The following is a 14,888-nucleotide window of genomic DNA, read 5'->3' on the forward strand; positions in this document are numbered from 1 at the left end:
TGAAGACAATGAACAAACTTCTCTAATTTGAATGTCAGAAATTTATGATGTGCATTAATACATTACCCTCATGGTCTGCAGTATTGTTCATTTTTCACCTACATGCCTTGCTCTGTATGCATTTTGAGGAGGAGGATGTTCCCAGATACAGAAGCATTTCTGAATGTTCAATTGAACATTCATAGATTTGTCCTCAAGCATAAAGGAAGTCTTCATCCTTCGACTGTTGTTCATGCAATTACTTTAAAAGAAAAATAGTGATTCTCCCTCCCCTCAAAAAAGTATTTGGCTACAGTAGCCTTGCAATAGAAGAGAATATCAACCAGCCTTTATATAAGTTTGAGAATGGTAACTACTTTATTATCATTAAAAAGTTATTAAGCCCTTTTATTTTAGCCTGTCACAAAACAAATCTGAATTGCTTGAGCATTCGGAAAACTGAATGGACACTACAATAATGTTTAAAACCAGTTCAGAAGGATTGATTAGTTTAAAACTTTAGCTAAGGTGTTTTTCCTAAAATATTAAAAACTCTAATGGGACCTTCACTTATATTAGTATAACTATGGAACGTAGGTATAACACATATATAATATTTTAAAAACTGCATTTCCCTTGTTTTGTTGTTATGAGGAAAGAATGCTTTGTAGGAAAGCTTATGCTAGTGAAGACTCAAAAACTCTCACCACTAGGCAGATAGTTGCCAAACATCCTGGAATTAATCTGAAGCTTATTTTTGGTTTTCTATTCTTTTTCTTTCAGAATCAATGCCCTGAGGCAGAACAGCTAGTCTTTAGCCACTTTGTAATCTGTAATGACACACAGGAGACACTGCGGTTTGGCCAGGTAGACACAGATGAAAATGTTTTGCTGGAGAGCCTTCACAGTCACCAATATAGTTGGCGCTCTCACAAGTCCCCACAGGTATGTATGTCATACAAGTGCAATACTTGCAGTGGTTGTTAAAAATGGAAAGTGTTGAAATAATTGAATTTAAATTTTTGAAGGGGGGGAAATTCATGCATTCTCCTATCTTTAGTTTTCCAGATTTCAGCTGAAGATCCATTCTTAAACTACAAGACAGAAGAGATAAACAAAAAGGATGAGCAAACCCAGAAATGTTTATATTTCATTCAGGTTTGCAGCTGTATAGCAGTGTTTCTCAATCTTGGCAACTTTTAAGATGTGTGGACTTCAACTCCCAGAATTCCCCAGCCAGCATTCTGTGAGTTAAAGTCCACACATTTTAACGTTGCCAAGACTGAGAAACAGTGCTCTGCACTCACACACGGTCCAATGAAAAAAGAAAAAGGACTTCAGGCTTCTGTATGAAAGCATATAAATAATTCATTGGGCTTGAGAGAAAGCAAACATCTTCAGCTTTTGGGATGTTAATCCTAACAGTGTGAGCACAAATCTTCTGTTGACAAAAGACAATACAATAGACAGTAGTCAATAAAGACAATTTGAAAATGACAGTCCAAAAGCTGAGCAATGAACCAGAAATAGGGATCTTGGAGAAGGATATCCTTGATGATAACCCAAGCATATTGAGGGAATTCATAAATATCCATATTCCTCAACATTTATTTGTGAAGAGAAATTTTCCTCTCTATTTACATATATATGCTTAAGCTGCATAAGCTTTCACGGAGTTGGGGTACGTGCATAGTGCATGTATGCACAGAACTGCAGTGAAAAACCTTGTGTTGGTTCAACAGAGCAAACAACTTCGTGTTTTTCATAAATCAGTTTCTTCATAAAAGCTTGGATTTTACAGTAAGGAGATTCTAATGATAGTAAAAAGAGATTCTAAAAAAATTCAATCATTTCTAGTATTTTATTTTTATGTATATGCTTTAGGCAAAAATAACAAACAGATACATAGTGTGCTGTTTGCTGTTGAACATAAGCAAGAAGGGGATTCGACTGTGGAAAATTAGATTATGACTATAACATTTTGAGATCATAGCTGGCAACAGCAACTTGGAGATTGAAGGACAATTTCTTATATTGCTTTACCGCTGCTGATCATGCAGATTTTCCAGAATAATCTGGGCTGGGCACTCTTGAAAGAAGTCTTGGTAGTGCCATATGTTGTACACAGTCATCACTTGTACTTGGGGAAAAAGTAGTGAGAAAATAAGATAATTTGGGGAGAACCATTATCTGGTTTTTTCCCCCCTCTTCCTTAGTAGGAAGAGGTCTTCCTTAGCAAGAAGAAATGTAGCATATCATAGAGAAAATGATTTCTGTGATCTGTAAATTGAGTGCAGGTTAATTGAGCAGCTAAGGTCGATCACAGGAACCTGCACTTAGTATATATTTACTGTGGAATAACCACGCTGAATTCACTCATTAACTTTTTAAAAAGCCAAAGGAGAGGAGCTTTGACATTTACTCTGCTATAGATTATGCATTATAGAAAGCAATTTAAGGTCCTGGGGATGGGATTGGCAAGTTATGACCAGTATAATTGATAACTCTCTATTTTTCCTCTATGCTTTTTGCTTCTGTGGAAGCAATGTTTTCACATTAATCTTTTCCCTTTGAAATAGCATAGTTTTTATAGCTGTTTCTGTCTCTTTTTAAACTGCAGTAAAACAGAGCCAATCATGATTGGGAGTTTTTAACCCTTTTATCTCAACATAGTGAGCATCATAACTTTTCTACTTGTCTTTCTGCCAACATTTAGAACTTCAGGAAGTAAGATTGCCCAGCTAACTGCAGAATGTTATTTGGCTTGTTTAAAAAACCTGGAAGGGCAGTTCTTCCACAAGCAATGAAATATAGACATCCCTGATTGGGCATTGTTAAAGCATCCTTGTCTGGAAGTATCGCTGAGTATTCAGAGATTGCTGCATATTATTATTTTAGAATGTTGTTACTTTTATTCTCTGTGTGACTATGAGATGCCCACTCCTCAATAATAAAAGTTAACTGCACAAGCTAGTGATGTAAAATGAAACAATAGAAGATTTCAGAGGCAAAATAGTAACAGAACAGAGGATATTTTAAAATACTTTAAAGAAGACCAATTTGTTGAAGTTTCTTGCTAAACAAATAACATAATTGGAGGGGAGAAACTGTACTGTTTTCCTGAGTTTTCCAGAGGGCATTCGTAACTTTGGAATAGATTCTCCTCTTCCTGCAGCTACAGTTACCTTTCTCTTCTAGGCAAAGTGAACAGGGACAGAGGGGGAGGGATCCAGCTGGAAATGGTAAGAGCCCCTTACATAACTTCTTTCTGGGGAGCATTTCTTCCTTGGGATACTCCCATGGACTCCTTCCTAGCACACATTTGGTTGAGGCCACAAGGAAAGAAAAGCCAAACAGCAATGAAGCATTCTCTTATCATCAATAGCTCTACAATGCCTGGCTGTCTGAAACCCAAGATTCTGGTCATTATTAAATTAATGAGCTTTGTAATATTCCATGTTATTATTGTTCTGTTGATATTTTATTACTCCTCCCTTGACATCAAAATTGAGAAGTGGAAGTGATCCACTGGGAAATGTCGGAATTTGGTTCAATACAGTCCTCTCTTTTCTTCTAAGCTGCCCCTGCATCATGTAATTTGTGTGGATATTTTAAAAAGGTAGTTTGTAAGAATAGCTTGTTACCTGGGGGACCAGAAGAGCAAAGTTCTTGTTTTAATCCTTAATCTGTTAATTTTTCCATGGTATTTGCTTGTAAGTATGCAGAATTAATACAAATTCATTAGGACTTCAATGTGGACCTATTATGTTGTGGTATGTTCGAAACTCGTTTGCTGCTGGACTTTTTTTTTTTTGAGGAACTTATTATCTGGAGGTCAGAATAGTGCCCAACTGTGGACAAACCATGCAAGTGTCAGTTTAATGGAATATGAGATGATTTCATCGTTTTGAAGCTATTTCATTCCTCATGATAATTCTCATCTTGCCAAGTTAGTGAATTTTAAGAACTCTGGGAGCAGATTTTAAGATAAATGTGAAATATGAAATAATCCATATTTTGGAGTCAGAAACTTTCCTCTAGGCATTAGTTCATATTTGACTTGTTCAACTCACACTTGGGAATAAAATGAGTTAGGATCAGGTCTCAAATACCACACTCCCTTATTGGGAAGGAAAACCTGTGTCTCGTGTTTCTTGTTACAGAGGCACTAAGCAGCAGCAATTGCCATAAAATATTTTATTTAACCTTTGCAAAAATGTTTTTTTAAGTATGGCAAAGCAGTTCTTTCAATGAAAATGAATAGTTTTCAAAGAATTGGATTTCATTAGCATTTGCATCATTTAGAGACTTAATTGTTATTTTGCTGATTATAGTTGAGAAGAAGTATTGTAATTGCCCATTTAAAGTACATAATAAAAATAAATAAAAAGAGGCTTAAAATTCCTTTGGTTTTGCCTCAGTGGTATATAGCTAAAACCTCAAGACATATTTGTTTCAGATGTAAATTTGGTAAAAGAATCAAATTATGGGATTTGGAAGTAAACCCTTTATTTAATAGCTACTTAAAAACATCAATAAATAGAAGATAGAATTTTAGATTCCCATATTTTGGAAAACAGCTGCACATCTTATTGAGTACATATGGTTAAAAAGATAATTCTCCAAATTATTATTTTCTCTTTATTTTTATGCTTATCCTCTAAACATCTCACTGCATTTTGTTCAAACTGTACTTCTCTAGCAGAAAATATATTTACCACACTTCTTTCATGATTTGAGATCCTCACTTGTTCAGATGTCCTTGATATTCAAGATATTTCTTGAGTCCAGGTAGTCCTCAACTTATGACTGGTCACTTAGTGTCAAAGTTATGACAGACCCCTCAAAAAGTCTTTCAACCCAATTCCAATGGCCCCATTCCTGCCTATGGTCACATGACCACATTTTGGCTGCTGAGCAACCAGCCCACAATTATGGCTGTTTATAGTGTCCCATGGTCATGTGACCTTGATTTACTATATTTTTGCTGAAAAATGTTTACTTCTGGTATTTGGCAAAAGCACTGTAGGATATGACCAAGCTGAGACTAAGGGAGGGGTCAAGCACATCATCAGTTTGGAGTCTGTTCAAGCCCACAAGAGATCTGAGTCCAGCCCTGCTTGAATTCTGTTGTCTCTTGTCTATAGCCAATTTGCCTTAACCATTAGTAGTTCAGATTCTTGTAGAGGTATCATAGAATAAACGTGTACTTCTTTGAATAACTCTGATTCCAATTTCTTGCATGGTTAAGTGAACAATGGGTTCACTTAAGAGCCACTGCAACAAAAGGTCATAAAATTGGGCAGGTCACATGATGATCTGTTTTACTATTGTCATAACTTACAAGTGTAATGGGTAGGCTCCATTAGAGTTGTAAGTTAAGGATTAGCAGTACATGATTCTGCTCATCTTCATACTGGTGCATAAAACTATAAAGTACACTGCCTTCTTGCTTCTGGAAATCGTAATGCAGTTAAGAGAAAGAGCAACAGCATTTACACTTACATGCTGCTCCGTAGTGCTTTACAGCACTCTCTGAGCGGTTTACAAATATCAGCATATTGCCCTCAACAATCTGGCTCCTCATTTTACTGATCTCGGAAGGATGAATGGTTGAGTCAACCTTGAGTCTGTCAGAATCGATCTCCTGGCTGTGGGCAGTTAGCCAGCAATACTGCATTATAACGAGTGCGCCACCACTGCTCTTGGAGAGCATGTAAGCATGCCACTTGTTAGAAAGAAAAAAAATGCACTATGCCAAGTGTTTCTATACTGATAGCCTCCAAATACTTTGAACACCAACTACACTATGGAAAATTCCACATCACTAGCCCATATTGGCTGGGAATTCTGGGTTTGAAATCCATCACATCTGGAGGCTTCAGTAAGCACAGTTTGAATTGTATGAGTTAGTCAATAACTTTTGGGTATGGACCTCACAGAAATTCTCTTAGGTAGACCTCTGTTTTATAGGAAGAGGTGCTATCCTAAACCCTTTTTCTTCTCAGATTTATAACAATTTATATTACAGGGGTACTTAAGTTTGTGAACGTTTTTGAATTTTCAATATTTCTGCATAAATATGACCCCAATTAAATAAATGAATTCAAAACATTCTTGTTCAAGAAATGACACAAATTCAAATGAGTTTACAAACCTTTAAGGATTACTGTATTAGTTGATTTTATCAAGGTTCTCATTTTTTTCTGTTTTAAACACAGTATTGATTAAATTACTATTAGCTTTATTTCTCTCCTATTTATTTTTTTCCATTCTGTGGAATCCTCACTGTCTCTTTCTTCTCATGCTTTATTTTACCACTCTGCTACCAGAATTTTTAATGTAACAGCAACATATGGCCTGGATTCCTAATTTGGTGCTATTAGTTTGCCTCCTTTTATGAAACATTTCAAATTGCTACCTGGTCCTTAGTCACATGCTTTCTGGATTGCAAAATTAGCTGTCATTAATGGTATACATGATTCCCAATAGTAGTCCATAAACAATTTTGTTCAACTTTGTTCAAAATTAAATACAATAGTATAGAATAGAAACCTTAAAGGTAATTCAAATTAAATTAATAAGGATAAACTGTAGTTCATTCTATAACCAAGACCAAAAATAAACTGCAAATGGAATTTGTGATATGTTTCTTAATTTGGCAAGTTTATTGTAAATATTTCTACCAGATATTTTTAACTGCAAAGCAAAAATAAGAACTTCTTGACATTGTACTAGCATAGCAGTTAGTGATCCAATCTAAAAAGGTTATTTTTTCATGTAGTGGATGGCAGCCTTTCAGCAGTTTAAGCTGTTCTGGGAATTATCTACATTAAATATCCCATTCTTCTGTGCTAAAGGACCAAAGAAAATGGTACTATGGAATCCAAATGTTTGGCGATTTGGGCTTCTTATCTGAGACTTTGTAGCTAAACAGACAATCCCCTTTTAAAGAGAAAACACATGAATTATACAGTTTTTCCTGATTATTAATATATGATGTAATTGAGTTAATTCTTCCAGTTTATGTTGAGAGGATTAATACAAAAAAGAATTTCATGACTGTTGAAGTTGGGATTCACAAAAATATTGAGCAGAATATTTGTAAAGATACCACTAATCAGAATTTCTTCTTCTTTATCTGTGCCTTCTATCATTCTGCTTGGTGTATCTAGAGCAGAGGTGTCAGATTGGTGGCCCGAGGATGCGTTATATGTTACATGACGCGATCGAGTTTGACACCTGTGCCTTCTTTTTTAATCCAGTTATTTTTTTCATTGTCCATTGAGTTTCCTGAATTTCTTGAACTTTCCTAATTTCAAACCATCTACTTTTTCACTAACATCTGGGTTTCTTTTAACTTTTACAATTATTTATTTATTTATTTATTTATTTTATTAGTTTTTATATATCGCCCTTTCCTGGAGGACTCAGGGCGGTTTACAGGGCATTTTAAAATCATACCAATATAAAATACAAGTTAAAAGACAAATAAAAGATTAAATTATCCCTGAAAATAAAACCCCATATAAAATTCTCAGCCTGGGTCAGAGAGCTCAAAGAGCCAAGTCTTCAGGTCTCGGCGGAATGAGCGTAGGTCAGGGGCAGTTCTGAGCTCCACAGGCAGCTGGTTCCAGAGGAAGATATCTGACCAAACTCCATTAATTTTATCTTAATCTATCATAGATTTAAGTGTTGTAAAAGACTGTGTCACTTCAGAATTCTGCATGCTGTCAAACAAAGCCATCATGCTGATGACCAACACTATCCCATAATTTTATTTATTTTGCTCATTCATCATGACTTAGTCTTATGTGCTGATTCGATCCCTGTGGTCTATTCAAATTATGATTAGAAATCCTGGTGTTACCATGTTATATATTGTATGTAGCAAATAGGTTGATAGTTCACTAAGTAGATTCAGCATGAACAGATAAAAACCAACAAAAATCCAGAACTACTTCTGTGAGGTGTTCTGGCTTGGTTGTTTTGCACTGTTTCTATATGTTTTTTAAAAAAATTAATAATGGTGTAGGGAAGAAAACACAGATATCAGCATTTTAAAAGAATGTACCCAAACTCAGTCCTACAAAGACTCCCTATATACAATATTACACATGAATACATACCTTTGAAATGTTACCTAATAGCATCAGGAAGGGCCTGGCTAAATTCCACACATTCATATACTGAGAGGATGGAAGCAACTGCAACATATCCAGAAGCAGTAACTTAATTATACAGGATTACTGTGAGGCTTGATCAGTTTCTAAAGCATAAATCAATGCATTTTGTGCATCATCCAAGATGGCTGCAGTAAAAGGGGAAGAGGGAGCATGCAAACGGTGCTTTCGGTATATCAGTTTTATGCCAGAATATCTGACATGTAGCCATGTGCTAAAGAAATCTCTTGACCTAAGCCTCAGAGCCATTTTAGTTGTTTGCACCAGATATGCCACCAAATTACTATTTAACATGATGATCACATGTGGCCAAGAAATCATAGTATTACCCAAAGCCCCAAACTGGAATGTAAATATGAAGATAATTTGAATCATCTTCCCAATGCAGAGCCACAGTGACAGCCAACTGCAAGTTTCATGGGAAGCCAGATGCAAATAATTTTTGTGACATAAAGTTAGAAAAGATAGCAACTTTTTGTTGAAAACTAAAAATTGAAAACTTCCAGTTGAAAACTGACAGCAGATTAATTGGCAATGCTCATTAATGAGGTAGTTGTTTATACAAGGTGGGAAAGATTCTCCAACACAAATAGTCTACATTCAGGCTAGATACCGGTATATTCTGCACTGTATTGTATTGCATAACATTGCATTGTGTTTTACTTAGATGCCATCCAATTGCAATCCACTCAAGGAGGTTCTCAGCACAAAAACAAATCACAAATCTACCTAACAGTAAACAGTAACAAGATGGCAGAAACTAGTCAATGTCTTATAAATGCCCTATGCTTGAGGGGCTCCAACTATTTTAGCTTAGTGCCTGAGATAATAATATATCTTAATTCAGAACATTTTATTTTTTAGTGATGCACCATAATAGAATAGTTTTTATATATCATTCTCCATTTTGTCTTTCTTGCTACCTTTCTCCAAACTCTTATTCCTTGTATTTTGTTTATATATCATTTTGGTTTTGGCCACAGAAATTCTATTTCTCTGTTTGGTTCTAAGATTTAAATATCAAAGTTGTTTCAGAGAATGATTTTTCCCCTTCAGGGTACTTATTATCTTGTATATTTGTGTTAGTAATCAAGGTCTAGCGCTTGTCATTCAAAAGCCACCCACTGTACTGGACGTGTTTATTTTATATTCAGTTTTCTGCTGAAGAGACCAAAAATTGCCAGCAAGTTACTGGGTTGCAACATATAGACATTGCTATTGTGCCTCCTTTTTAAAGGTCAGTGTCATCCTTCACTGGATGGAAAGCATAATTTCAAAATGTTATCTCCATTAGCCTTGGTTCATTGTCCTCAAGCTGTAAGTAGAGGGTTTGTTATCTCCTTCTGGGGCCTTGGTTTTATTTGTGTTTTTAGTATTCACAACACATCAACTTGGTAACCTTCTTTGGGCTAGACTAGAGAAAGGGGTCTCATCATAAATAACTGTATGGCAGGCTGTTTCCCTCATTTAAAACTTAGCCTCTGATAAAATAGGCTAACGTGCTTCGAAATTCTCTTTTCAAAACTGGAAGTTTATTTACTTTCTGGAATATAAAACACATGATTATCAAGACTTATGATGTCCTCGAATGCTAGATTACATGGGTCATGCAGCTTGTTTATTTTTCCAGTGAAAGGTAATAGACATTTTCAGTTCTCGTAATGAGAACCTTTTCAGCAATAAAACTTGTTACTTGCCATAAAGTTAACTGGTTATTATGGGTCATCAGTTAACATGTTTATTGTTTATTTCTGCTTTGTTTGTTTTTTATTCTTTTCAGCTGCTACATATTTGTATTGAAGGTTGGGGAAACTGGCGGTGGTCTGAGCCATTTAGTGTAGATAATGCAGGAGCATTTATCAGAACTATTCAGTATAAGGGAAGGACAGCTTCGCTTATTATCAAGATTCAGCAGCTCAGTGGGATACAAAAACAAGTAAGTAAAAAAAAAGGTTTGCATGCAATACATGAGCATTTCTAGATAGGATTCTTTTCCCATCATATTGTCTAGGGCAGCGTTTCCCAACCTTAGGAACTTGAAGATGCGTGGACTTCAACTCCCAGAATTCCCCAGCCAGCATAGCTGGCTGGGGAATTCTGGGAGTTGAAGTCCACGCATCTTCAAGTTCCTAAGGTTGGGAAACGCTGGTCTAGGGAAGCTGTTAGCCATAATCATGCTTATGTAATCATGTAATAACCACAATAGCAACAGATGCTTTCATGCTTTCAGTTCAGACATAATCACCAAGCGTCTTTCTCTCTTATCATCCTTTTTCTCTTTCTGTGAGAGGTTTAATAGAGGCATTAGTTCTGAAAACAAGACTCATAGTAAACCATAGGAAATCTATCCGTTTTGGCAGGTTCAGTTTGTTCATTAGGACTACTGGTAGTTCTCGACTTACAACCATAACTGAGCCCCAAATTTCTGTTGCTAGGTAAGACATTTGTTAAGTGAGTTTTGCCTCATTTTATGACCTTTCTTGCCACGGTTGTTTAGAGAATCACTGCAGTTGTCAGTAACATAGTTGTTAAGTCAATCTGCATTCCCCATTGGCTTTGCTTGTCAGAAGATTACAAAAGGTCATCACATGATCCCAGGACCCTGCAACTGTCATAAATATGAGTCAGTTGCCAAGCATCTAAATTTTGAACAAATGCCCACCGGGATGTTGCAATGATTGCAACTGTGAAAAATGGTCATAAGTCACTTTTTTCAGTGTCGTCGTAACTTCGAACAGTCACTATACAAACTATTGTAAGTCGAGAACTACTTGTGATGCATTCATAATACTACCTCTTGGAAAATCCTGGACACTCTGCCCCCCTCCCTGCCTTTAGTTACTCTTATGTAAAGTGATTTTCTACATTGATCATAATTTCAACAGTAATACAGCCAACTATGCCATAAAATACTACTACTAAAAACAAACTAATTAACAACCCAATTTAAAATATAGTACAGGTATTACTAAAATTGTGTGGCAAAGGGAAAACACCAGCTTCCATTTGAGTAAAACACAGCAACAGCACATGAATGTCTGCAGACTCTGTGCCTGCTGAGCATATAAAACAAATGACAATTCATAACACGGTAAGTGGCCTCTCTGATAGCAATAGCCTAGGCAGTTTATGGTTTCAAAGATTAAGGATAACAACTTCTATTCAGACCTGGAAACAGGTGTCGGCCAGAGCAGGAATTTCATTGTACGATATGATCACAGGTAGCAACTTTCATTGATTAAAACCTATTGGTAGTCTTCATGGGCAACACATTTCTGAGCATATTGCTGCATTCTAGATAAGATGAAATCAAGGCTTGGGTAACTCTTGCCAGCCCACAGAGAAGCTTGTTTAGTTTTACATGATTTTTCTTTTCAGTTTTGAACTGTAGAAATAAGTCTGTTCTTTTTTAAAAAAAATTACACTGATAACTCTCTTCACCTACCTTGATTTTTAAGTCAGTATTTAAAATAGAGTATCCCAATTCAGATAACACAGGAAAGATATTTGAGAATATGTTATGTATTTCTCAAAGCTCAACATGGAAAAGAAAATTTCAAATCGTATCAGAATATGTGGATAAAATGCTTGATTTCAGTACAGTATTAAACATTGGTTCACTGGCCAAGGTAATCACATCTGAGCATTCTTGTCTTTCTACAAGCATCTTTTTATAATGCAGGGGTCCCCAACCCCCAGACCATGACCCAGTACCAGGCTGCAGCCCATTCGAAACCAGACCACAGAAGTGGCAGGTGCCCACATATGCAGCTCCATTTGTGCAAGTGATGGACACCCGTACCTACTGCTTGTGGAAATGGAATTGCATGTGCTTGCCTGTCGCTCACGTGGAACCATCCCCTCCCCTCTGCTGGTCCCCAAAGCTGGAAAGGTTGGGGAACTCTGCTATATGTAAATGTATGTTCAAGGTGCATTTTAGCTTTCGATCTGTGAACTGATTCATATGTAACACTCTTCTATGTTGTCTGTATATTTTTTTTAATCTAGATAATCATTTGTGGAAGACAAATTGTATGTAGTTACTTATCTGAAAGCATTGAATTGAAAGTTGTTCAACATTATATTGGGCTTGATGGACAGGCTGTTGTGAAAGAACACTTTGATTGCCTTGAACCCAAGCAGAAACTGCCATCATATGTTCTAGAAAATAATGAGTTGACAGAATTGAGTGTAAAAGCTAAAGGGGATGAAGATTGGTCAAGAGACGTGTCACTTGAGTCAGTGCTGACAGAATATAGCACAGTCATCCAGGTATGGAAACAAATATTGGGGGAGGGGGGGATTGAAAGAGTCAAATTGAGAATCAAATTGCTTAATGTTTCCTTCTTTCTCTCCCCAACCCATAAATATCCCAGTCCAAATGAGTTAATTCCTATATATGTTTTTTTCAAAATCCTATTTACTTACTAATAGTGTGCCTGCTGCCATTTCCAGTCTGAACACAAATAGAGATGGCCTCAGGAAAGCTAATTAAAAATTGTATTCTGTTGCAAATAAAGACAAAATAATTCTTTTTCTTAGTGAAGAAAGTAAAATGCTAATAGGCAACAGAGGAAGGTTAGAGCAAATTCACTCTTCTTGTTGCTTAGTCTTTTCTAACTGGTGGTTGTGTTACCTCAGGCAATTGTGAATTAAAGGCACTGGACTGAAACTTGAGATTGACAGAAATTTTGTCAAGGAATATCCTACTTTCAGTTAGTTTAAATCTTCAGAGCTAAGGGATCTTGATGGTCTTTGGCAATTTTTTTTATGTATTGTCTTTGAGAAATCCTAAAGAACTGTTGAAATGCCACATAATTGGAAGAATTATGCTATTCTTGCATGAAAAATGATCAAATATTATCCCTATTATCAAAAAGAGTGAAAAAAGAATCCAAAGAATTACAAACTAATCCATCTGGGACGTTTATACCTGCAAAGATTATACAACAGATAATAAATCTTTAAGGAATTTGAAACAATGTGAACCATTTTTAAGCTAGACAAATGAGCTGACAAAAATGAACAATTGTAACAGAAACCAATATAAGTTTATTTGTTTAGGAAACAGAAATTAAATATCTGGATATAGAATGAGAAATATTTGCCTTGGTAACAGAAAAAAAGATATTTAAACAATAATTGATTAAAAATAATTGATTATAAATGAAATATGAATTGCCAATGTATTGCGACTGGAAAAAAAGAAAGGTCCACCTCTGCTATCTAAAGCGATATCAGCCACAGATGCTTTAGTTTAGATTCCTGAACTCAGCAAAGGCTTGCAGTTGAAGGCCTAAATAGCCTCTTCCATTTCTCTAATGTTAGTTGGACTCTAAACAGGCATTCTTTACATATAACAATTTGTATGTCTGCTGAAAATGATCTTTCTGCTTTGTAGTCTGTTTGGTTGTGGTTATTTATATTAACCTCTATAAATATATTTTCCTTCACTGCAGGTGCCATCATCAAATAGTTCTATTATTTATGTATGGTGCATGGTTTTGACGTTAGAGGCACAGACACAAGTCCAGCAACGAATTGTGAGTACCTTCCCCCTTGTGCAAATTGATCTTACTCTTCCTGTTCTGAATAGGGTCAGTTTGACCCTAAAACAGAGATTTATTGACAGTTTGTTATAATGGAATGTTGAGTTGGAACACTGCATCCAATATTACTCTGCTCTTTTACTTTTGTAGATTGTTTTCAGTCCTCTTTTTATCATAAGGAGCCATCTTCCAGATCCCATCATCATACATTTAGAGAAAAGAAACCTGGGTCTGAGTGAAATGCAGTTAATTCCTGGAAAGGGACAAGAAAAAACTCTGCAAAATATAGAACCAGATCTAATCCATCACTTAACCTTCCAAGCCAGGTAAATTTTTTTTTCCTAAATATGTTAGATTTAAAAGTTACTTTTTATAATTTCATACAAAATTTCATTAGCATTATCCCAATTTCATATAAGTAATGGAAATTTGGAGCAGTAGTTCCCAACTGTTTGCTTTATAAGGATCACCAAATTGTTATTGGTAACTTTTGAGACCTTAACATAAACTAAAGGTTGACAATACCATACCTGCCACGCCCCCAACCAGTACCCACAGGACTCTAAAATTAAATAAAAATAATTAATATAGAAAGACATAATGCCCAGAATTTTACTCACATTACCAAATCTGATCAAATATCATTGTTCTCACCAAAGTCCTGTGGGATTTCAGTCTCCCTGACAAAATATAACAAAATCTAGCAACTTCATGGCAATCTTTTTTTAAGAAAATATTTTAGTTTTATTTTGAAGTGTGAAGCACAGATCTCATGCATTTTGTAGAATCACCACAAATTAGAAACAACTGTTTAGAGCATAGATAGCTATTTAAGCAGTCTAAGGTTTTGGACTGATGAAGATCCAAAGAACTATTGGATAAAAAAATCCAGTGTTGTAGACTTCCCCTTTACCCAAAAGACGTCAGCCTACTCTTCAGTGTAATATGAGGCTATGAGCAAATAACTCAGAAAATCTCCATCTTAATGTGCATGTATAAATATTATTTGTCATCAGCATATGGTTTCCTCCCAAAATTCAGTATTTTAATATTTTATTCACAATATACTTTTATATTTAATCAATTTTAAATATTATTTTTTTAATATTATGCTATTTGTATTTATAAAGTTTTATAGCATGAACCATTTTATTTCCACCTAGAACAGGGGTGTCAA

The 14,888-nt window shown here is 35.6% G+C and overlaps 1 protein-coding gene across 3 annotated transcripts in view; it reads left to right on the forward strand.

Moving 5' to 3' along the window:
* The window catches only part of VPS13B (vacuolar protein sorting 13 homolog B), a 354,623-nt gene that overhangs the window by 299,322 nt on the left and 40,413 nt on the right, over positions 1 to 14,888 (forward strand). For all 3 annotated transcript variants that reach the window (XM_081322737.1, XM_081322739.1, XM_081322738.1), the window contains exons 43-47: positions 763 to 924; positions 9,943 to 10,098; positions 12,171 to 12,434; positions 13,622 to 13,705; positions 13,862 to 14,037. In XM_081322737.1, the coding sequence (XP_081178863.1) occupies positions 763 to 924; positions 9,943 to 10,098; positions 12,171 to 12,434; positions 13,622 to 13,705; positions 13,862 to 14,037 (842 nt within the window). The remainder of the gene's footprint in view (positions 1 to 762; positions 925 to 9,942; positions 10,099 to 12,170; positions 12,435 to 13,621; positions 13,706 to 13,861; positions 14,038 to 14,888) is intronic.

Source organism: Vipera berus (assembly GCF_964194415.1).
Source record: "Vipera berus genome assembly, chromosome: 3".
Lineage (NCBI taxonomy): Eukaryota > Metazoa > Chordata > Lepidosauria > Squamata > Viperidae > Vipera > Vipera berus.